This window comes from Alosa alosa, chromosome 11 (genome assembly GCF_017589495.1).
Source record: "Alosa alosa isolate M-15738 ecotype Scorff River chromosome 11, AALO_Geno_1.1, whole genome shotgun sequence".
Lineage (NCBI taxonomy): Eukaryota > Metazoa > Chordata > Actinopteri > Clupeiformes > Clupeidae > Alosa > Alosa alosa.
The window spans coordinates 29,701,914-29,724,455 of record NC_063199.1 but is presented as its reverse complement, the minus strand read 5'-3'; the positions used below and the strand labels follow the sequence as shown (position 1 = coordinate 29,724,455).

Genomic DNA, 22,542 nt, shown 5'->3' with positions numbered 1-22,542 from the left:
GGATGTTTTCTTAGTGATTTTCTTGATGCTGTTTGTTCATGTTTAGCAATACTGCTCTGCATATGTGTAACAACAGACTTGTGTAAAACATTTCCTTACATTCATAAAATGGATGGTGACATAGTCACTGTTTAAGGATGTGGAATGCATCACAACAGGTGCCATACACAAAACTTTGAGTTGTAGGTCACGTTCCTACTTTTCCATCATAGAGTATTTTTTAACTACCTTGCTGGTATTGACTGATGCGGAAAAGATTAGCACTCAACATTTCAACAGTTTCATGATTTTAACAGCAGCAGCGGCAGCTTCTGTCTTATTGGACATTGCCTTTACCAAGCACTATCTCTAATTGGCTCATTTTTAAAAACCTTTGCCATGGATTTTACATAAAGGGGGGGTTTGGGCACCTTTCCATCCTGCTCAATCAATACTTATAAATCGAGTTTCATGTTTGTGTTCTTTTTCTTGCACTTTTAAATGTCAGTGCTAAACTTCTCGAACTTGGACCAGCGCTGACAGAGAAAATGACTCATATAGGTGATTGACAGGCCCAAAGGGAGAGAAGGGCCTACTTTGCAAATATGCAGTGTCCATGAAAAAAAAAGTCACTGAGAGAGAGAGAGAGAGAGAGAGAGAGAGAGAGAGAGAGAGAGAGGGGAGGAGTAAGTCTGAGTCCAGGAAAAGGAGAGCTGAGGGAGAGAGATGAGATGAAGTTTTTAGCCATGGATCGATTCTCGAATGCCTGTCTCATGCATTTTACAGAGGACTTAAATGCCACTTAAGGCATAATGCTGACCTGTGGGTTCAGCACGAGCTTCTCACTTCTGAGTGGGGATTTTCAGGGCCACTCCATGAGACATCCCAGAGGACTTAGACTAATCTATGCGATTGTGTCATGGGTGCGGCAGTAAAATGCTATTGAAATGCTTTGTGGAATTGAAGGCTTTAGATTTTTTTTTTGCTGCTAACCTGCTAACACATCACAGTCTTTCATCGTCTTGTGAATTGCAAAGCTTGATCTTTTCCACCTTGGCCTTTTTCTACTCTGCTGCTGCAGTACTTGAGGCCTGGCTGATGTCATGGAGTCGCGGACGAATATCCCCAGGTATGCAATGCCGGACGAGGTGCAGCACACGTACTCCAAGTTCTCGGACTGGAAGTTCAAGTTGTTCCGGGTCAGGTCCATGGAGAAGGCGCCCCTGCCCAGCGAGCCCCCTCCAAACGCGGCGGTTCCCCCAAAGTCCCAGGGGGATGAGGATCTGGGGCATCCAGGCAGCCTGATGAAGCTCTGCCTCGGGGGCAAGAGCAAGGAGAACGTGGAGGCCGCCAGCCAGCGCGTGGACCAGAAGCTGCAGGAGATGGACACTCACATGGGCTGCCTCAAGTAAGCACATCTCTCACTCTCACCCCCGCCCCCCCTCTAGTCTATTAAATATGAACCATGTCAGTCCATCTCTGGCTCTATAAGAGTTGACAGCCTGTGAGACACTAAAGTGGCTTGATCAATCTCTCCCTGTCTCTAGGAGTTTGTGCCGCCTCTGTGGGATGTCACTGCGCAAAGCCAAGGGGCCCGAGCACGATGTCCAAGACATGCTGGACGAATCCAGTCGGCTCTCCCTGCGCAAGATGGGCTGCAAGGCCCAGGGCTGGCCGGAGGTCATCCTGAAGGTGTTCAAGGTGGACGTGGCGGCGGACATGGAGACGGTGCACCCGCAGGCATTCTGCCACCGCTGCTGGACGGCCGCCATGAGGGGGGGTGGCTTCTGTTCCTTCGGCCCGACCCGGGTGCCCGAATGGCGGCCGCACACCTCCGGCTGTCTGCTCTGCTTCCCCAAGAAGCCCTCGGCCTTTCAGCGCAAGGGGCGCAAGCGTGCCAAAGCCCTCCGAAGAGCCCCGGCTCTGGCCAAAAGGGTGAAGCGGGAAGCCCAGAGCGCCGCTGCTGGCGTCGGGGGCAAGAGGGTGCTGAGAGCCTTAGTGGACCAGCAGCAGCAGCAGCAGCAGCCACCACATGGGCCTGTGAGCAGGAGCAGCAGGGTGAAGCCGGGCGCACAGAGAGCCCTGTGGGTGAAGAACATCACCCTCTGCCAGAGAGACCACCTGAGCTCCAAGCTGCTGCCCGACGACCTGCCCGCCGACTTCCTCCGCGCCGTCACCTGCCAGGTGTGCGACCACCTGCTGAGCGATCCCGTCCAGTCCCCCTGCCGACACCTCTTCTGCCGTGGCTGCATCCTCAAGTACAGCCGGGCGCTGGGTGCCCAGTGCCCAGTCTGCGAGCTGCCCTGCCCGGAGCCCACAGAGCTGAAGGGCCCGCCCAAGGCCTTCCTGGTGGTGCTGCAGTCTCTGCCCCTGCTGTGCCCCAGGGAGGGCTGTGGCGAGCTGGTCAGGATGGACTCCTTCAGGGCCCACTGCCAAGGCCACCTCCATCAGAGGCAGCCGGACGAAGACGACCTGCTGGGCCCGGATGTGGACAGGGATCTGGACGGATACTTGCCGGTCAACAAGGGCGGGCGCCCACGCCAGCACCTGCTGTCCCTCACCAGGCGTGCGCAGAAGCACCGGCTCAAGGAGCTGAAGAACCAGGTGCGGGCGTTCGCCGACAAGGAGGAAGGAGGGGACACCAAGTCTGTCTGTCTGACACTCTTCCTGCTGGCTCTGAGGGCGGGGAATGAGCACAAACAGGCAGATGAGCTGGAGGCCATGATGCAAGGTAAAGTACCACTCCACTGGCCTCAGTACTGCTGTCCTGCTGCTAACCCTCTGTACTCTAAAACCTTTTGAGCAGCAGACATTTTTGAGCAGAGACACTTTTGAGCAGCAGAGATTGCCCACAGTCAGGTCTGGGCACATTACTATGTAAAGGGTAAATTTAAATTTAAAGGGTTCAATTTCATTTCACTTATAGTGGCAAAACATTACACATGTCCCATGGCGCTTTACACATGTCTCATGGCGCTTTGGGAGAGTCGACTGGATGAGGAGTAAAACAAACAAATTAGACTAACCTATTAAATTATTTATAAAGCAGCAGACAGAAGATGTATTAGTGTCCACTGAGCAGGTGGCAGAGTTAGAAAAAAACCTTTTGGCAAGGTCACATGTAAATGTTGTCCCCATGTGGAATAGCATCGTTCATTTAAAGTTTCATTTCTAACTTGTTGCCATATTTTTTGTCTGAAGAATTCAATAATGCAGATGGACTCCACAAACATTCATACATAATTTACTTGTGACCATTACTTTTTTATGAAATCATTTGTGAGCCTTCATAGCATATGCTACATAAAAATGAGATGGTGGAGTTGTATGTGTGCTTTTTTTATGGTGGTGAGATGACCATAAACTCTAAACAGGGCTGTCACCATCTCTCTTCCTCCATGTCACTCTGACTCACAATAACAGTTCTTGTCAAGAGCCTGTTAGGCTGAAAACAACAGCGCCTGCTCTTGTTTCTGTAAATGACACAGGCTGCAGAATCCAGCACCCTGGGGAATCGGGCCCAGCTGGCGTCTGTTTTCATCATCAACCAATAGATCAGTTCTGTCAGCTTCGCCGATTCACCCCTCGTCCTATTATAGCAGTAATGATCATTACAAATGTAGCTCTGTGTAAAGGACACTCTCTGAGCCACTGTTATCACCACAACATTGAATAATTTGCACAGATATGCAGTGTGTATATGCATGAATTGAAAAGGCACATACACATATACAGTCACAAAATATACACAAACACCCAGAAACACTCACACAGACACACTGACACACAAAACTACACACTCACACACACACACACACACACACACACACACACACACACACACACACACACACACACACACACACACACACACACACGCACAAACACACACACACACACACACTCACATACATTCACATACATGTATGCATAAAAATCACACACACAAACACACATACACACTGTAATGTTTTTCATCCCTCATGCCTTGCATTCTCACCCAGCATGCTCTCTGTTTCTCTGTCTCTGTTTACTGACACAGGCAGGGGGTATGGTTTGCATCCTGCTGTGTGCCTTGCCATCAGGGTCAACACCTTCCTCAGCTGCAGCCAGTACCACAAGATGTACCGCACCGTCAAGGCCACCAGTGGGCGCCAAATCTTCCAGCCGCTGCATACCCTGCGCGCCGCTGAGAAGGAGCTGCTGCCGGGCTTCCACCCCTTCGAGTGGCAGCCAGCTCTGAAGGCCGTGTCTAGTAGCTGGGACGTGGGCATCCTGGACGGGCTCTCGGGCTGGATGAGCTCGGTGGAGGACGTGCCTGCGGACACCATCGCCCGGCGCTTCCGCTACGACGTGGCCCTGGTGTCGGCGCTCAAGGACCTGGAGGAGGACCTGATGGAGGGCCTGAGGGAGCAGGGCCTGGACGACAGCTCAGTGACGGGCTTCAACGTCACCATCAAGGAGTCATGCGACGGCATGGGCGACGTGAGTGAGAAGCATGGCGGAGGGCCGCCGCTGCCCGAGAAGGCCGTGCGCTTCTCCTTCACCATCATGTCGGTGTCGGCGCAGGTGGAGCCCGAGGACGATGAGCCAGCCAGCTCCCCGGTGGTCATTTTCCACGAGATGAAGCCCAACTCGGAGCTCTCCTGCAAGCCGCTGTGCCTGATGTTCGTGGACGAGTCGGACCACGAGACGCTCACGGCCATCCTGGGCCCCGTGGTGGCTGAGCGGAACGCCATGAAGGAGAGCCGCCTCATCCTGTCGCTGGGCGGCCTGCCGCGCTCTTTCCGTTTCCACTTTCGGGGGACGGGCTATGACGAAAAGATGGTGCGTGAGATGGAGGGGCTGGAGGCGTCCGGCTCCACCTACATCTGCACGCTGTGCGACTCCACGCGCGCCGAGGCCTCGCACAACATGGTGCTGCACACCATCACGCGCAGCCACCAGGAGAACCTCGAGCGCTACGAGCTGTGGCGCACCAACCCCTTCGCCGAGTCGGCCGATGAGCTGCGCGACCGCGTCAAGGGCGTCTCGGCCAAGGCCTTCATGGAGACGCAGCCCACGCTGGACGCGCTGCACTGTGACATCGGCAACGCCACCGAGTTCTACAAGATCTTCCAGGACGAGATCGGCGAGATGCACGCCCGCCACGGCAACTCCCCGCCGCCTGGCCGCGAGGAACGTCGGCGGTGGCGCGCGGCGCTCGACAAGCAGCTGCGCAAGAAGCTCAAGCTCAAGCCGGTGATGCGCATGAACGGCAACTACGCGCGGCGCCTGATGACGGCTGAAGCGGTGGAGGTGGTGTGCCAACTGGTGCCCTCGGAGGATCGGCGGCAGCTGCTGCACGAGCTCGTGGGGCTCTATCTGCAGATGAAGCCCGTGTGGCGCTCCACCTGGCCAGCCCGTGAGTGCCCAGACCAGCTGTGCCGCTACAGCTTCAACTCACAGCGCTTCGCCGAGCTGCTCTCCACCGCCTTCAAGTACCGCTACGACGGCAAGATCACCAACTACCTGCACAAGACACTGGCGCACGTGCCCGAGATCGTGGAGCGCGACGGCTCCATTGGCGCCTGGGCCAGCGAGGGCAACGAGTCCGGGAACAAGCTCTTCCGACGCTTCCGCAAAATGAACGCCCGGCAGTCCAAGACCTTCGAGCTGGAAGACGTACTCAAGCACCACTGGCTGTACACATCCAAGTACCTGCAGAAGTTTATGGAGGCCCATAAGAACTCAGCCAAGGCCCTGCAGGCCACTATAAACCCAGAGGAGATTGTGGACGACAGTGATATGTTACTGGAGGTTCCAGACTTCTAATAGTCTGAGTTTCTATGAAATATGTAGTAGTTAGGAAAGGGCCTTCAGTCAGTTGTTGACTTCTAGCGCCGATGTGGATTTTTATTGGTGATTTGTGAAATGGGTTCACAGGATTCTTTCTGTCTTGATACATTTCTTGTTCAGTATTCAACAATGGGTTTTAATTTCAGACATTTAAACGATGCAATAGAACACATTCTGCTTCTTTAAAGTAAATGATGATAAGCTTTATATTCCATTCAGAGGTTCCAGACAGTTAAGATAACTTCCTCTGTGTCACTATAAGGGACTTCCACTTGCTCTCTCCATCTGTGTTTGTAAATGCAAAATAAATTGCTTTACGCTGAAGGTTGGATCAGAAGGGAATAGACTCCCTTTCTCCCCCTCGGCTTTTAAGAGGAGGATTTTGAGACTTTTTATCTTGGGCTTCACATAAAATATGAGAGAGTTTATTGTATTGCAAGGTTATGACACATTCATGAATTTATACAAAAGGATTATTTATGGAAACAGATGAAAATGCTGTAAGTCACCGGGAGGAAATTGTGTTAAGGGAGCCCACATTTATGATAGCTGTATTAATTTATCACTTGGGCTGAGGCGAAATGGAATTAGGGAAACTCAAATTGTCTTAGTTTTGGGGGTGCTGGGGAAAAGGATTGCTTTAGAGCTATATATCTGGCTCCAGGGGTAAAGCAATAGGGCATGGATGACTTTGAAATACCCCTATATATTTCCGCTCACTGGCACAGCGTATGAGAGTGGCAACAATTCTACCTCCATTTCAGAATAAAAGGACACATTGACCTTCTACTAAATCACAGTAAAGGAAAGCTCCAGACTACAATTGCCATACAAAGCCTGAGGAGGCACTTAGCTTTTCGGGGGGAAGGTAACTTCCTGAGTGGTACTGACGCAGTCTCACATGTCGACACTAGAACTGGCACCATGCCAAAGCACGCTCATCTCCAAAGTTGTCTTAGCTTAAGACCTTTACCTTGTCTTTACTGTCTGAGATGTCGTATGCACATTTCAGTGTAACGTGTACACAAAATCTTTTGTAGACCTTCTTTTATGTGTTGTTTTAACTCTGGTTTAAATCTCAGATTATGTTACACTGTCTTCACTGAAAACATCTCTGTATTCTTAATTGATGTATATTGTATTATCTCTCTCATACACACATCATAATTGATCTACAAGTACAAGTCACATATTGTTTTGAGACTTCATATTTTTTCATAAGACAGCTGATCTTAAAAACATTGCGCAAAAATCCATTTAGCTAATTTGACATTACATTTGACATTTTAATTTCTGATTTTCTGTATTACTGTTATTCAGTAATCAATATAAGATGATTTATTGATTAACTTCTGTATTTCCTGTTTAATTAATTGTCATTTTGATAACAGTTGTTTTCAATATTTGTTGCTGCAATTACTGACTGTATGATATGGCATGTATAATGTCAAGACTTTTGTTGTGTTCTGATTGATGCAACTGAAAATAAAGAATTTGAAACCCACACATGACTTTTGTCAAATGCATTCTACTGTGTTATGTGCAACAATCATGTTAGACTATTCCTTTAAATTAATGTATGCATTTTTTGGTAAACTAAGACTCGGTTTATCCACACTCTCAAAAAAACATAATTAATAATAAATAAGGTAATCAAAATAAGCCCTTTGAGCCTTGAGATTTCAATTTACAAATATTTTATTGAATGATAAAATGCAATTTAATACAAAAAACATGTCAAATACATGTTAAATCATGTTTTATTAAAGATTCAGCAATACACTTTGAGTCCATAGACATTCAATCAATACATACTGAGCAACATCACAATGGTTTGCATGGCAAAGGCTGAAGCCATCAGGGGCCCTTCAGGTGGTCAGTCGAACAGCCTTCTCAGGAAGCTCTTCTTGGCGGGGGTCATGTTGAGCTTGACAGGGGCCTTCCTGTGGAGGGTCTTCATGGGTGTGCGCTTGACGGGCATCTCCTGACGTGGCGGTGTCCTCTCCTGGCGGCCCTGGCCGGCGTGGTCCGGGCAGAAGTACTTGCTGTTGTTCTGGGAGAGGCGCACCAGGATGGGTTCGGGCAGCTCCATGCACTGGGCGTGCACCCAGTGCCCTTCCTCGCCCTTGGAGCAGAATATCATGGCGGGCCGCGTGAGTTCCGTGGAGTAGAAGGGCTCCCACGTGTTGCCGTCCACCTGGCAGCCGGAGCAACAGCGGATCCAGTAGCCCGTCTGCGACTCGTCCTCCTCATCCTCCTCGTTGTACGTGTCACCCTCACCGTCGCTGGCTAGCATCTCCAGCTCGTGGGGGTCGCGGCCAAAGTAGAGCTCCTCGGAGTCCTCCAGTGGAGTGGAGTCCTCCATGTCGGTGGACTCCTGGCTGTAGCCCTGCGTGAACTCCTCGCCTCCTCCTTCCTGTTTGAAGCTCACCTGGTACAGGTAGAACGCGTCGGCAGGCGCTGGGTTTCCCTCGGCGGGGACGGCAATGAGGGCATGGCCTTTCCCCAGGCTGCCCCCGAACCACACCCGGCTGCCGCTGATCTCCCCGTTCCAGGCGGGTGCCTCACGCGGGTCTATGTGGATCCCGGTTTCGTCCAGAACCACCGAGCAGCACTGCAGTTGCTTCTGCTGGTCTGCCTGGTAGCCGCCCAGGATGACGTACTCGTGCCCAGAGTCCAAGCGCGTCGCTATGGCACTGGTGATGGACAGGCCGTTGTCAAGAACCTCGCAGGACAACTTAGGGCTCCCCAGTAGCAGCTCAACGCGCAGGCGGTACAGGCGTGGGGGTCTTGAGTCGGACGACAGCGTGTGGCCCCCCAGGAGGTAAACGCTGTCTCCTCTGCTCAGCGCCAGGTGGAAGGACTGGCCATCAGTAAGCTCGGGGAGGTAGTGGGCCGAGCAGCAGCCATACTCCAGGTCGACAAGGAACACCTGCGGGGGGCAGTCTACCACGCTATTCCAAGTCTCGGTGGTCCTCTGGCCCGGCGGGCGATACGAGCGCCCCCCAAACAGCACACAGGCTCTCTTGCCGCGGCTGTGCACCACGCTGGCCGTGTGGCCGTAGCGTGCGCTCGGAACCTCCCCCACCAGCTCCTTCTCCTCACAGCGCAGGGTCAGCTTGCGGTTGCAGCCGCGGCTGTCCACGCTCAGGACGTACAGTGCCGGCGACAGCTCGTTGTTGGGGGTGCGGCCGCCGTGGATCAGGTAGCCCTCAGGGCTGTCGTCACGGGGCTCCATCCGAGCCACCGCTGGGCAGCGCAGGGGTGGCAGGTAGCAGGAGTTGTTGGAGAAAGTGATGGGGCGCAGCTTAAACTCATTGTTCTTTATTCGCACCCCAAAGATACCCGTGGGGCAAGAGCGCTTGGGCCAGCCTTTCTGCCCAAAGAGGAGAGTATCACCATCCAGCTGCAGCAAGGAGCAGCCAGGCTGCAGAAGACTCGAACAGTTAACTGCACTCAGGGGCTGAAGGGACATGGTAAGGTGGAGAGCTGTGGACAGAATTGTTTGAAATTGTGTTAATTGTGATAAAGTCATTGAGCATTTAAATATATGTGTTTTTATTAAATTATTCATTATTTTGTATGTGAGTTGACTGTATAAAAATGCCGAATAAGTAAAAAAACAGGACCAATGTAGTAGATGATGTCGCTCTCCAGTGGGATGGTTACTGATGCACTATAAGGTACATGTAGTTTTTGTCATATTTCCTTACATAGAACCCAATGAACTAAAGCCTCATTTCCCAGCATTCCGTTCGGGAAAACATTGCCATGTTTTGCGGGAACATTGAAAGCAGTTAACGTAAGCAGAGCAGACAACTCTTCAGAATTTGAAACTCGACATATTTTTAATGTCTAATCTTGACATTTCTCTATGTTCCATTGTATGCAATCAACAGTTTCGAAAAAGGCATTACAAGGCGCCTTTGTTTTTACAAATAGCCGCGTAGTTGTAACGTTAACCACAACACAAACACGGTTGTCTAACTTGTCGCAGCTTTCCTGTGCTGGATTACCCCCACACAAGAACTAAAGATAGGTTTGTCAATTTATTTGGTGTTGCTTAATCGTAACTTTCAAGATATTATAACGTACTTACTTAGCAATATCTGTATTATATATATAGGTCTAACGGTAATTGCCAGCTAATTAGCTATTAGTTGTCCTAGCTAACTTAACCAAGAGCTAACATAGACCTTCAATTACAGGTTAACCTATAACGTTATTTGGGAAATGAGCATGATGCGTAAATAACTAACACTGTTTTTATTTATATTAATAACAATAATGTTATGCTCGCACATCTTAAACAGGCAATCACTGAGAGTAGGCTACCATGCAGACAGTCAACTTCAGCAGCTGTCCTTCTACCTGCACCTTCTATTGCGGTACAGCCATCCCATTTAGATCCCACCTTCTTACCTGCACAAAGAAAAGATCCTCACAAATGTAGTGCCGTTGGATTCTTGCAAGTCTGCAGGAGGAGAATGCAGTAGACTAGTAACGTTGGAGTTGGTACGCTTGTTTGTGCAGCTTGGCTGATTCGGATGAGAGTTTCTCATGTTGTTGAGGTTAACTGCCTGTGACTAGCTGGCAGGTGTCAGGGCCCCCTTCCCTGAACAACAACAAACGTTTAGCGTTCCAGCATTTGGCATTACTTTACCCTTCTCTGCGTTATTTCATCTCTATTTAGTTTCAGGGTCATTTGGCAGTAGTTCACGATTAAACATTAAGCTTAGACCATATAAAAGCACCCTTTGGGGGAAAGACAATTACCTACTTGAGGCAAAGAGCTAAAACCCTTCAAATTAAGATGAGCCTACCTCTAATTCTTATTCTTAATTGCTGAGCTGCGACTTGTTTTGCAGAGCAGTGGCGTGCCCTATGTTCATAAAAAGTGCTAACAGATAATCAATTTACTCTAGCATTAGCCAGATGTCTTAAAGGTATAATGACTCCCTGTATGACTTTTTCCATTTTACATGCTCATGTGTAATAGGCCCATGATAATAACAATTGCAACAATAATAATAATAATAACCAGCCATCTTGAAATAACAATAACCAATCTGTATTGTGTGTCTTATTAGGCTAATTGCTTTGTGATTTCTGTGGTACTCTGGATGCAGTGTGTCTGTAATTTGGCAGCATCGCTCCTGTCTAGGCCAGAATGAGGCCCTATGTGGTCTGGATGTGACAAATTGCTCTCAGCTCAAATCGTTACAGAGATGATGAGCTCTAAGGTCTTCAGTGTCCATTCTACCTGTGTGCGCCTGTCGCTTTCCAGCTAAATGATCCCGGCCTGATTCCTGTCTGAAGTGGCGCTGCTGGTAATTTGTTCTTTCTATGACCCTTTTGCATGACATGCACTTGCACTGTTCAAGTGGACCATCATTACACAGTAGTGTCGCAGCAGCACTATCTATTTCTGTGTTTATTTTCTCCAGGCTCCAATTTTCTTCTACTCCAATGTTGTCCTCGTAAGGTATCACTACAGTAAGTGTATACGGTAGGCTATGGATATGGGTATGTAAGGGTATCAGGGTCAGTAGATGATTGGAAGTGTTGTGAGTCTTATAAAATATAAAATATAATTTTATCATCAGTTGATGTTGCAACCATTAACCCTTAAAGGAGTACCGTCACACCGGTGTGACGGGAATGTTGAGAAATTAACATTCTAAAGAATATCTGGGTTCATTGAATTCAACATAGAATTTTAGAACCTTCAATTGTTGCGGAACTTAGAATGTTCAAAAACCTACACCTTTAAGGGTTTTTAAGGCATCCATTTTTATTCATGATATTGTAGTGTTTTTCTCCCCTTTGTGGTGGTTGTGACGTTTATGCTTATGATAATAATGATGGCAATGGACCCTTTCAAGAGAGTTCCATTATCAGCATCATAGTTGGCCCCACAAGACTTCCTTTTTAACATTCCATATGTTATCTTAATGCAGAGGAAGTAGATTGGGGCCCAAATAGAACGTTCAGCATTGTTTTTGTTTTTATTGTTGAAAGGGTCTATAATGACAACAATTATCGTATGGCTACATCTCGGAGTAGCCTGATGGCCCAGGCTCCTGTTGTGTGTAGAAGTGTCCTTTATGTTGGACAGGACGGAGTGAGGAGGTAGCCTATCTGCCTGAGAGGTAAACACTGCACACGTGACTCACACTTGAAGTAGAGTCCATTAACCATGTGTGCCCTGTGTGTGTCCCTGGAGAGGGAAAGAGAGAGAGAGAGAGAGATACACAACACAATGCAAACACGGGCACATCTCACGCCGATTCTCTCTCACACACATAACCAGACACACACAGTGTAATACACATACTGTAACTGTCATGCACACACACACACACATGTCATGCACACACACACAGACACACAGAGGCTGACAGTGAAGAGCAGCTGTTTGGAGCTCATTAGCATAATGTTTTGTTCGAAAAGGCTGCTGAGCAAGAGGGAGTCGGAGTAAAACAAAGGCTCGAGCAGCTCGCGGCGTACTGCTCCGCACCAGCACCAGAGCTGAGAAAAACACCAGCAGCCTGCCTGCACCTGTGGAAGGAGGAGTGGTGGCGGTAATGGTAGTGGAGCTGCCCGCCCCTGTACACACTCCCCTCCTGCCTGGCCTGTGCAGTTGAAATGTAAAACAGGATTTTGTATCATTCCAATGCACTGCAGGGCTGTTCTTATGATGCTTTGCACATTCTGTTCTCATCTGTGTGCTGTGTGTGCGCCTGGGAAAACAAGCTGGTTTTATCCCCGGTGGCGACGCAGGAGCAAAACTAAGCCCTGCTGGAGTTGTTTTTTTTCCCTCCGCTTCACCCAATGCTGGTGCAATATAGTGTTGATGGAGGTGTGTGTGTGTGTGTCTGTGATCTGTGTGTGTGTGTATCTACATCTTTTTGTATGTGCTTGTGTGTGTGTGTTTTTGCAATCTGTGTGTCGGTGGGGTGGTGGTGAGATGATTCAGGGGCTGAATGGAAAGGGTGTGTGTGTGTGATTGACTGTGTGTGTGTGTGTGTCTGTATGTGTCTACATCTTTGTGTATGTGTGTGTATGTGTGTCTGTGATTTGTGTGTGTGTGGGGTGGTGGTGAGATGACTCGGGCTGAGTGGAAGGGGTGTGTGTGTGTGTAGTTTGGTAATAGGGTATAGGGGCTGAATGGAAAGTGTGTGTGTGTGTGTGTGAAATGTTAGGGTACAGGCACTGAGTGCAGGGAGCTGTGCCAGGCAGCGGGCCCGAGGCCATGCGGGGCCTGGCGTGGAGCGTAATTGATCGAGGCGCGTAATTAGCGGCGGCCCCAGCACCTGTTTCTGTCCCACTTAGTGCAGCAGCAGCAGCAGCAGCAGAGCGGCTCCCTGATGGTGCCCCGAGGAGCCAGGTGACGAATGGGGCCCCTGTGACAACGCCGAAGTGCTGACGTGGCCTTGGTTACACACCCGCACCCCCCTCCCTCTCTTACACACACGTGTACGTGTACACACACACGCTCGTCGCTCCTTAACGTCAGAGAGCTGCCATACATTGTGTTTGGTCGCCATAATTGGGCTGGACTCTCTCGCAAGCATAACTTCTCCCCTAATTCAAATCTAATGTGGCTGTGATGTGGGAGAGTGTTATGGAAGGGAACCCGTCTGCTTGTCATTGTCAGTCATTTTTTAACTTAACTGACCATCACTCTCTCTCTCTCTTTCTTTCTCTCTCTCTCTCTCTCAGTCTATCTCTGGTCAGGAATCCTGGCCTCTCTACTCGTTCAATCTCGTTGAGTTTCCAACCCTTTCATCTTCCTGCAGTCTGTCTCACACAGCTCTTGTTCATCCCTCAGGTCAGAGCTTCAGTAAAGAGTAGGATGCCAGGTACAGTGCCCCCTTCAGGTGGTGGTCAGCAGCAAGACCAAGCAGTGGCTGCTACTCTGGATCTCATCTGCAGTGCTCCTGAGCAGACCTACTCCCACTTCCTGGCCTCCTTCACACAGTTAAACCTAGGTCAGTCTCAGTCAGAGTACACTGGTCAGCAGTCTGCATGGGCGTCACTAGACCCCTTTTACTGGGGCATGTACCCCAGTATTGAACTGCTGTGCCCCAGTAAATAAGTTCATTTTTTTTAACTAGCTCCTGTTGCCTCATTGGCAGCAGATTATTATTGTCATTAGATTGGAATGTGCCCCAGTAGAGAGTTTTGGGTCTAGTGACACCCTTGACAGTCTGTATCTCACCCGGCACAGCCTAGTGCACTGCCAACAACACCACAGGCAAGGGTTCAGAGGGATGAGATTGAACCTCAGTAGATTAGCCTGATGCTATTCTTCCTCTAGCAAAAGAGCTCTTATGTAAGGAAGTTAACTTACCCAGGTACAGTGTGTCAATAAACCATGCTCCTGAAAAAAAAAGCCTCAGGTCTCAGAGAGCACTATACTAGATTGTACTGTAAATTTCAGTATACAGTACATGTAATGTAATGTAATGCAAATGTACACTGCCATTCAAAAGTTTGGGGTCACTTAGAAATTCCTATTCCATTCTATTATAGACAGAATAGTTTTCAGATTACATTATGTGCTTACATAATTGCAAAAGGGTTCTCCAATGTTTTTTTTTTCAGTTAGCCTTTTAAAATGATGTCAGATTACTAAACAGAATGTGCCTTTGGAACATTGGATGAATGGTGCATCTGTATACTTATGTAGATATTTGCATTAAAGATCAGCCATTTCTTTCTACAACAGTCATTTACAACATTAATGATGAAAACAAGGACATTTCTAAGTGACTCCAAACTTTTGATTGGTAGTGTATATCAGTGTAATTGTAAAAGTATTAGCTCCCATATCAGTATCAGTCAGTCTTCCCCATTGTGGTGCTCTTACAGAAACCCTGAGGGCTGAAGAGCCAAGGGACACTCGCCGAGACGCTGGCCCCGAGGTCATACGAGACGGCCGGAAAGGGGACGGGGACACCAATCTGAGAAGACAGCGGGATGTGTCTGACCTGCCTGAGGTCACTGGCTCTTAGATCCTCTTTCTACACACTCTCCAGGGTCTCAAGTGAGATTGACTCATGCCAAGAGCTGCAGTCGTCTTTGTCTGTCAGGCAACCTTAAATGCCAGCCTCTATCCTTGCTCGTCCTGACGGATTAAGTTTAGCTTCTTCTGTTGTACTGCTCAGTATGGCTCATCAGGGAAAGAAAGAGTAGGCGAGCAAAACATCCTTTACCGTGTATAGACTAACTGTAGGCGTTCTGAAAGACCTGCTGTATTTCAACTCTAAATGTTCTGTATAGCGTGTGTGTGTGTGGGTGTGCGTCAGAAGTGAACCCTGCTGGCTTTTATTACATATAGTACATGCATTACTCTTCCTGCTCTTTGTTTGCCATGCCTGGAAGCAAAGAGAATCTCCCCTTGTTTCTTCAGACCCATAGAAACAGCACTGAATCCCTCTGTCAGTCAGAGCCAAAGAACAGAACAGTTTGTACAGCGGAGCCTCTCTCTCTCTCTGGCCCCCCTCTCGCCCTCTCCTCTCCTCTCCTCCTCACCTTTTCTCTGCAGTCTGTTAATCACACCATCAGCTTGCCTCCCATCTTTCTTTTTTTTTTATCTTCTTTCTCTTCTCTTTTTTTTATCCTTTTTCTCTTCTCCTCCTTTTCCCCTTCTACCTGTTTTGAGAGGCATAAGAATGTGAGTGTATTTTGAGAAGCTGCATCCGAGCTGCAGGTTTTAGGTGTGTGTCGAGTTTTGCATGTTTGTGACCAACGCGAATGGAGCAGGCTCGGCTCCATTGCTCAGCCAGGTATTGATTTCTATGCGATTCTAATTAGCAGGCCCGGGGACTGTCAATACTGGACATCTGCTAACCGTGCAGCGGAGCTGATGTTGTCAGATAGCGTCTGATATTTACCTTTTAGACCACAGGGGGACTGAGAGCGGGGATGGGCAGAAATAAAGAGGAAAAAGAATGAAAATAAATAACGCAATTTTGGTTTGTGCAATAATGCAAATATTTCATTCTCTTTCTTTCTTTCTTTCTTTCTTTCTTTCTTTCTTTCTTCTTTGTTTTGCAGCTGAGCAACAGCTTGGACAATGCAGCCTTGAGGGTGGAGGACAACAAAGATGACTTACAAGGTACAGTACTGTCCTCTCTCTTTCACTCGCTTTATCATTGTCTTTCTCCTTTTCCCCCAAATTGTGTTCATCATCACTCTCCCTTTATAGCAAAAGGCCGTTTATACAGTGTTCTGTCAGGCACAGTCTCATGTTAGGTCACGCATAATTTTGTCATAATTCAGAAGAATACAACTTTATAGAGCTTACACAAATCTCTCCTCGTTTTCAGAGGGAGGCAGAGAAGAACCGGCTTCTGTGGAGAATTAATCTGCAAAGCTGTTCCTCTGAAACGGCCCGCCGTAAAAAATGTAAAAGCTCAGATAAAGCAAAGTTTTAATAAATATTCTCTGCACGGGCGTACGTAAGGCATTTAAGGAGTTCACCTTACATTTAATAGGGTTTAGTGAATACCATGTGCCTGCCATTTTTGTAATTAGGACTGTCATTCTACTTGATTTAAATATATTACCATTCATTAAGCGGATACGATGAATGCAAATTGCTGCTGTGGCTGCCCCCTCATCAGAGACGCGGGCAGTGGCTGCTGCTGTGTGCAATAAGGAACTCACTTTTAAGGGCGCTGGAGGTTAACCAGCTTAACGGCCAGTCATCAGTTCACCCATTATACATATGGTTTCTGTAACACAGCCATTAGCCGTGTTTTGTGATGTACATTTGGGAGGGGATAGATTTGTGCATGTATGCACGTTAAGGTGGTGTAAGTGTGGATGCTTGTGTGTATTTGTGTGTGTGTGTGTGTGTGTGTGCTCGCAGGTCAGTGAGCACAGATGAAGGAGAGAGAGTCAGGCAGGTGTGTGTGTGTGTGTGTGTGTGTATGTGTGTGTGTGTGGGTTGTGGTGGGTTTTTAACGGCTGATTTGTGCCAAGCGATGTGAAAAAAAGCCCAGCATCTTTGATGCTGCCTCCTGGGTGTCAGTCAAAGCTGCTGACTAGCGGAGGCTGGGGCCCTGAACCTCACCTGCATTTGCATGGCTAATTTTCCCTCTGCATAGGTGTCAGGAGAGAGGCAAGGCAAAGGAGCTGAGGAAAGAACAATAGATCCATCCACTTATTCAGTCCTCTTTCTATTCACCCATCTATCCAACTCTCTCTCTATCTATCTCTCTATTCATCCCTCTATCTATCTATCTATGCATCCCTCTATCATCTATCCCTCTGCCCCTCTATCTATCTATCTATCTATCTATCTATCTATCCATCCATCCTTTGCTGCACCTTTAGATCACTGACAGGTGTGTTCTCAGTGCACGTTGGAGTAGGGCTTTGATGTCTATGCATGTGTGTGTGGGTGGCCTGTGTGTGTGTGTGTATGTAGAGGGGTGGGTGTGCTCGCTGTCGTGGAGGTCGTCGGGGGTCGCGAGCAGCTGTTCTCCGGCTCCTCGTTCACTTGCCCGAGCCTAATGCGTCGTGATTAGGACAGGCGTGTCGGCAGCGCCCAGGGAACCCGCGGGGGTGACCTCTGCACTCATTAGCATGCGGCGTGGTGCCCGGCCCGCTCCACTCTCGGCTCTGCCCGGGCCCAGCACTAATGACCTTGCCAGAGAGAGAGAGAGGAGGGGAGAGAGGGGGGGAGAGAGAGGGGGGGAGGGGAGAGAGGGAGAGGGGGGAGGGGGAGAGAGGTGGGGGAGGGGGGGCCAAGCATTATCCCCAGACTGGGAATTTTCGGAGGGTACGCTCATCATGGATCAGGATATCACTCCTTCTCTCTCTCTCTATCTGTCCCTTTCTCTCTTTCCATCCATCTCTCACTTTCTATCTGTCTCTTTCTCTCTCCCACACCCTTCCTTATCCACCCTACCACTTCTCCCCCCCTTCCCAAGACGCTGGGCATCTCCCAAGAAGCCAGAGTATGACTTTCACTGCCAGAGTAATTAGCTGTTTAATTAAGATCAGCATCGTCCCCCTTCACTGCCAACTCAGCCTTGCTGAGTGTGTGGGGGTTGGCAGTGAGCAAGTAAGCAGAGAGGTGGACAGTGTCAGTGGAGAGTGTGTGTGTGTGTGTGTGTGTGTGTGTGTGTGTGTGTGTGTGTGTGTGTGTGTGTGTGTGTGTGTTGGGGGGTGTTCTGGATAGTTTTACAAGAGTGTTCCTACCACAGTGTTCAGAGGTGGCCCCATTTTTCTCCTCAGGCTTCAGAAGGCCTCTTAACTTCTCTCCTCTCTGTGTGTGTGTGTGTGTGTGTGTGTGTGTGTGTGTGTGTGTGTGTGTGTGTGTGTGTGTGTGTGTGTGTGTGTGTGTGTGTGTGTGTGTGTGTGTGTGTGTGTGTGTGAAAGGAGCCCTGTCATGCCGAGGTGCCTCCAGCCACCTCGTGATGGGGTGAAGAAGAAAGACTACACCTCCCAAGCACCCCACCACCCCCACCCCCACCCCGACACAGACACATGTGACCTGACAGGCGCTGTCATAGCTCCAGTTTTGTTTGGCTCCTGGCACTTTGAGGCACATCTGTTCGGTTTGATGATGTTTTCTCAAGGCCCTAAGTTAGTTTGACAGAGAGGGTGATGCCTAGTGCTAATGTTCATGACTGCATTCATTTTCACAGCGATCAATCTCATCCAGCCCATAATGACTGCTTCCTTGGTGGATTGCAAGTTTTTGACTTGCATAAATAGTTGTGGTGATCTACATAAGACATTTGAAGTTTGCCTGTTTCTAATCACTCTACCTTGAACAAACATAATCAGTGTGGATGAACCGAGCCTGAAGATACGGTCTCAGGTTTTTAAGTGGTCTTGAGATTTGTGGATTTTGATGTGGGAATCTCGTTCAAGTCAGCATAATTCAGCCAAGCGGAGTTGTGTGGCCCTAATGAAAATCTGTCTGATGGAGCTCCTACCTTAGCCATGCATGGACCCTGCACTGTCAGCTAATCATGTGCACGTTAACCTCACTGGAGAGACTGTTGGCACACACCTACACATATTTAAACTGAAACGCACAACTATTTAAATCTAGATACGTCACCATAGTATGGACATAATGTTTCTGTGGCTGATCTGGTAGGGCGAGGTGATAACAACATTTCTCGGTTTCTTTCTCTGAAAGAAACCGGGATACTGTACCTTGTATACACCATATCATGGTTTCTTATGCAAATACGTGCATCTGTGCTAATAGAACTTTATTGTTGGAATACTAGTATTGATTATGTATACAGGGACATTACTGTAATAACCAGGTATCTCTGTGTTCATGGTAACACCATATCCTGAATATGGTGAAAATGGGGATACGCCTCATAACCGGGATATTGAGGTGCATGTAAACAGTCATTAAGACCTACTGTGATTCATGCTTCACCCATTGCTTATTTTCAAAGCTGCAATTAGTTTATATTTGTTGTGTGTCGTTTGGAGTTGCCAATGGTTATTTTGCCTGTAATTGCAACAAGTCGCTGAATTTCATCATTCCATGGTCTCTTGTGACTACGTCGTTACTAGTGTCATCTTGTCTGAATGTGGCTTTGGCTCTCTCTAGGAGGTTCACTCTGGACTGTTTAAAGCACCTTGAGACAATTTACATTGTTTTAGTGCTAGATGAATAAAATTGAATTGAATTGAAAATATCTCCTCTGAAAGTTGCTTCGGACAAAAACATCTGCTAAAGAAATGCATGTAAAAGATAAAGACATTGGATCTTTTTATGAATTCAAATGGTGGTGAAGTCTTCCTGCTGTGAGGTCCAGTGTTTAGTATTTACAGGGTTCCTACGCAGTATGGAAAACCTGGAAAAGTATGGAATTTGATTTTAGTAATTTCCAGGTCTGGATAAGTATGGAAAAAAGAAACAAGGGTATGGAGAAATATTTGTGTTTCCAGACTATTGCATTTGCAGTACTAATCACTTCACTCAGGTCATAATGAACCATTCCTACTGTTGTGTAGCTTAACTGTCAGTCCCCATCGTCAAGATACAACTAAAAATGACCCAGCTAAATGGACGAATATTAAGTGTCATTTTTTAATTCACTTCAGTTGTCCATACCTTTGTTTTCACCGAGTTATCCCAAACCAGAAGTGGCCGCAATGTCGAGAATATGGTCAGAAAAATCTACCGAGAAGTTTGGAAATTTGAGTATAGAAAAAGTATGGAATTTTCAGATGCAAAATGTGTAGGAACCCTGCATTTAGTAATGAGGCTCTTTTCTCCCCTACAGGGTGCAGTCTGCTTCCAGGGGAGGTGGAGAACGGGAGGCTGCCTACACACACCTCCTCCATCATCCACTCCACCCAGCTGGAGATGTGCTCCACAGCAAACGCAACGCACTCCACCCAGCTGAAGATGTGCTCCACAGCAAACGCAACGCACTCCACCCAGCTGGAGATGTGCTCCACAGCAAACGCAACGCACTCCACCCAGCTGGAGATGTGCTCCACACCTCCTCCATCATCCACTCCACCCAGCTGGAGATGTGCTCCACAGCAAACGCAACGCACTCCACCCAGCTCGCAATCGGGGGAACATGTAGCACACTCCACCAGCGAGCCATCGGGAGAACACGCGACACCCTCCGCAGACTCCTCTCAGGGAGAACAAACAACGCAACCTGCCAGCAGTGAGACAGAATCACACACAGTGACAACTATCGAGCAGGTGTGGATACATACCAGCTCCATTAGAGGCAACACAGTGACAACTATCGAGCAGGTGTGGATACATAGCAGCTCCATTAGAGGCAACACAGTGGTCAATGGCTTTAATTTTCAAGAAACACAAGAAGTTACTTGTATCTGAACAATGTATACACTGCCATTTTGTTTAATAGCACTTGTTTATAACAGCAGTAAGGAGTTTTGGTCTAAAGTTGGTTTAAACTAAAAACTGGTTGACTAATTAATCGGTGTATTTCGGTGTTTAATGCACAGTTCGTGTGTATCTACATACTCTTTAACGGACTGTCTCTCACGCAGGTGGACAGGGAAGAAGTGCAGCCTTTTCACCTGGATGACAACTTTGATTATGACCATGTTGTGCTTACCCACAAGTACCCAACACTTCCACAAAACCCTGCAGCTAACTGAATTGTGTGTGTGTGTGTGTGTGTGTGTGTGTGTGTGTGTGAAAGAGGGAGAGTGTGTGTTTATGTATTTGTGTATGTCCAAGATGTATGTAATGTGGATTTATTGGAATTGGCCAGAAGTCAGTTAGTAAAACTGGCAAACTCAAATGCATCTTGTGTTGATTAAACATATTGTTTCTACTGAGAAAAATGTCTTTGCTTTGTCTTTGTCTCTTTGTCTTTAATGTTGTTTTTTATAACTCTTTCAAAGCCTGCCCAGCCCTAATGTGGCCAAGCCCCCACTGGCATAATTCAGTGTGTGTTTTACAGTCTTAGATCTGACTCAGATCTGGAGTGGGCAGGCGGTCGGCATCTGGTGATTGGGCGTTGATTGGCACTAATGACCCAAGTTGCCTCACGCCGTCCTCTGATCATAGTGTTTCCGGGAATCAGGCAGGGTGCTGACCAGCTGTGAATCAAACAAGTGCGGAGGTCGCACAGCCGTGGCCACGCTGTCTCCAGGTTTCCTGGGCAGTGGGGAAGCCAAACGCGGTGCTTCAGAGCCCGCGCGCCACATCCCTGCTGCACCATCACTCGGGGAAGTCATTAATTTTGTGTCGTTACAAGAGCCTTTGTTTTGCCCGTGCTTTATTCGCCTGGAACAAATGAGGCTTGCTAAAATAGGGCAAACTGTTACAGCGGGCTTCCTCTGTGTGTGTCTGTGTGAGTGTGTGGCACTGTGTGCTCCATCCGTGCTGTCGTTTTTGGCAGTTGTTTTTGAAGGATTTGACATTTGAAATGTTTCCCTTAAGCCTACCAGTTTGTGAGTATGTATGTATGTATGTATGTATGTACAGTATGTGTGTGTGTCTGTGAGGTCCCTGTTCTCTGCACCAGTTAGAAAGGAGCATCTGCAAAGCTCAGGTGGGAATCAGCCTGTGTGTGTGTGTTTGTGTGTGTACGTGCGTGTGTGTGCGGCGCGCACACGTCTTATCGAAGAATCTGTATATCATGCATTTGTCTTTGTCATGCACGCACACACACACACACACACACACACACACACACACACACACACTTAATGCATTTATGTGCAGAATTGGATGAAAAAACATGTGCGTGTTTGTGTGTGTGAAAGTGCTTTTCGAGACACTTGAGTTCTCTGTGAAGAGAAATGGTTGGTCAGCGAAGCCTGTTGATGTGTGCATTTTCTGAAGCGAGGGCAAGATGGCGGACTCTAAGTGGCTCCTCCATCTGAAGTCCGCGCCTGTCACTCCCCATTTAATTGGTGGGTGGGCAGCAAAGAACTGGCAGAAAAAAGGACAAGACCTTTTCAGCACCAACAGAGACTTGTCAGAGCTTTCCCAGGGAAGGCAGTGCTGGGAGAAAGTGACAGACATGGTGGCAGTCAAAGTGCTGCGATTGTTCTCTGAGGTGGACTGCTCTAAACCTTTTTTTTTTTTGCCCACCTACTTTTTCTCTTTTTCTACTGTAAGCCTTTCTGAAGAACCCCTTTGATCATTGACCTATAGTCCTCCATCCTGAAAGCAAAGATTCCTAAAGGCCACTTTCCAAAGTGAGAATGTTTAAAACCCAACTG

At 48.1% G+C, this 22,542-nt stretch overlaps 3 protein-coding genes across 3 annotated transcripts; 2 read left to right on the top strand and 1 right to left on the bottom strand.

The window, feature by feature from the left end:
- The first annotated feature begins 1,082 nt into the window (after positions 1 to 1,082).
- On the top strand, positions 1,083 to 5,793 carry rag1 (recombination activating 1). The gene is made up of 3 exons (XM_048256149.1): positions 1,083 to 1,387; positions 1,527 to 2,710; positions 4,022 to 5,793. Exons 1-3 carry the CDS (start codon positions 1,083 to 1,085, stop codon positions 5,791 to 5,793), a joined length of 3,261 nt encoding a protein of 1,086 aa, XP_048112106.1.
- Positions 5,794 to 7,641: 1,848 nt separating this feature from the next.
- rag2 (recombination activating gene 2) lies at positions 7,642 to 10,349 on the bottom strand. Its single transcript, XM_048257237.1, has 2 exons — positions 10,240 to 10,349; positions 7,642 to 9,306 (listed from the first exon to the last, which is right to left on the bottom strand). Exon 2 carries the CDS (start codon positions 9,290 to 9,292, stop codon positions 7,694 to 7,696), a length of 1,599 nt encoding a protein of 532 aa, XP_048113194.1. The 5' UTR covers positions 9,293 to 9,306; positions 10,240 to 10,349; the 3' UTR covers positions 7,642 to 7,693.
- LOC125303473 (intraflagellar transport associated protein) lies at positions 9,553 to 21,153 on the top strand. Its single transcript, XM_048257238.1, has 6 exons — positions 9,553 to 9,619; positions 13,652 to 13,811; positions 14,695 to 14,822; positions 15,883 to 15,943; positions 20,100 to 20,590; positions 20,854 to 21,153. The coding sequence occupies exons 2-6, from the start codon at positions 13,676 to 13,678 to the stop codon at positions 20,962 to 20,964; spliced, it is 927 nt and encodes a 308-aa protein (XP_048113195.1). The 5' UTR covers positions 9,553 to 9,619; positions 13,652 to 13,675; the 3' UTR covers positions 20,965 to 21,153.
- The last annotated feature ends 1,389 nt before the right edge of the window (positions 21,154 to 22,542 follow it).

Excerpts from the sequence above, each read along its gene's own strand:
- rag1 (XM_048256149.1), top strand. The coding sequence starts at position 1,083 with ATGGAGTCGCGGACGAATATCCCCAGGTATGCAATGCCGGACGAGGTG. Across the intron at positions 1,388-1,526 it reads ACTCACATGGGCTGCCTCAA|GAGTTTGTGCCGCCTCTGTG; the intron begins GTAAGCACATCT and ends CCCTGTCTCTAG. Across the intron at positions 2,711-4,021 it reads GCTGGAGGCCATGATGCAAG|GCAGGGGGTATGGTTTGCAT; the intron begins GTAAAGTACCAC and ends TTACTGACACAG.
- rag2 (XM_048257237.1), bottom strand. The coding sequence starts at position 9,292 with ATGTCCCTTCAGCCCCTGAGTGCAGTTAACTGTTCGAGTCTTCTGCAG.
- LOC125303473 (XM_048257238.1), top strand. The coding sequence starts at position 13,676 with ATGCCAGGTACAGTGCCCCCTTCAGGTGGTGGTCAGCAGCAAGACCAA. Across the intron at positions 13,812-14,694 it reads CTTCACACAGTTAAACCTAG|AAACCCTGAGGGCTGAAGAG; the intron begins GTCAGTCTCAGT and ends GTGCTCTTACAG. Across the intron at positions 15,944-20,099 it reads CAACAAAGATGACTTACAAG|GGTGCAGTCTGCTTCCAGGG; the intron begins GTACAGTACTGT and ends TCTCCCCTACAG.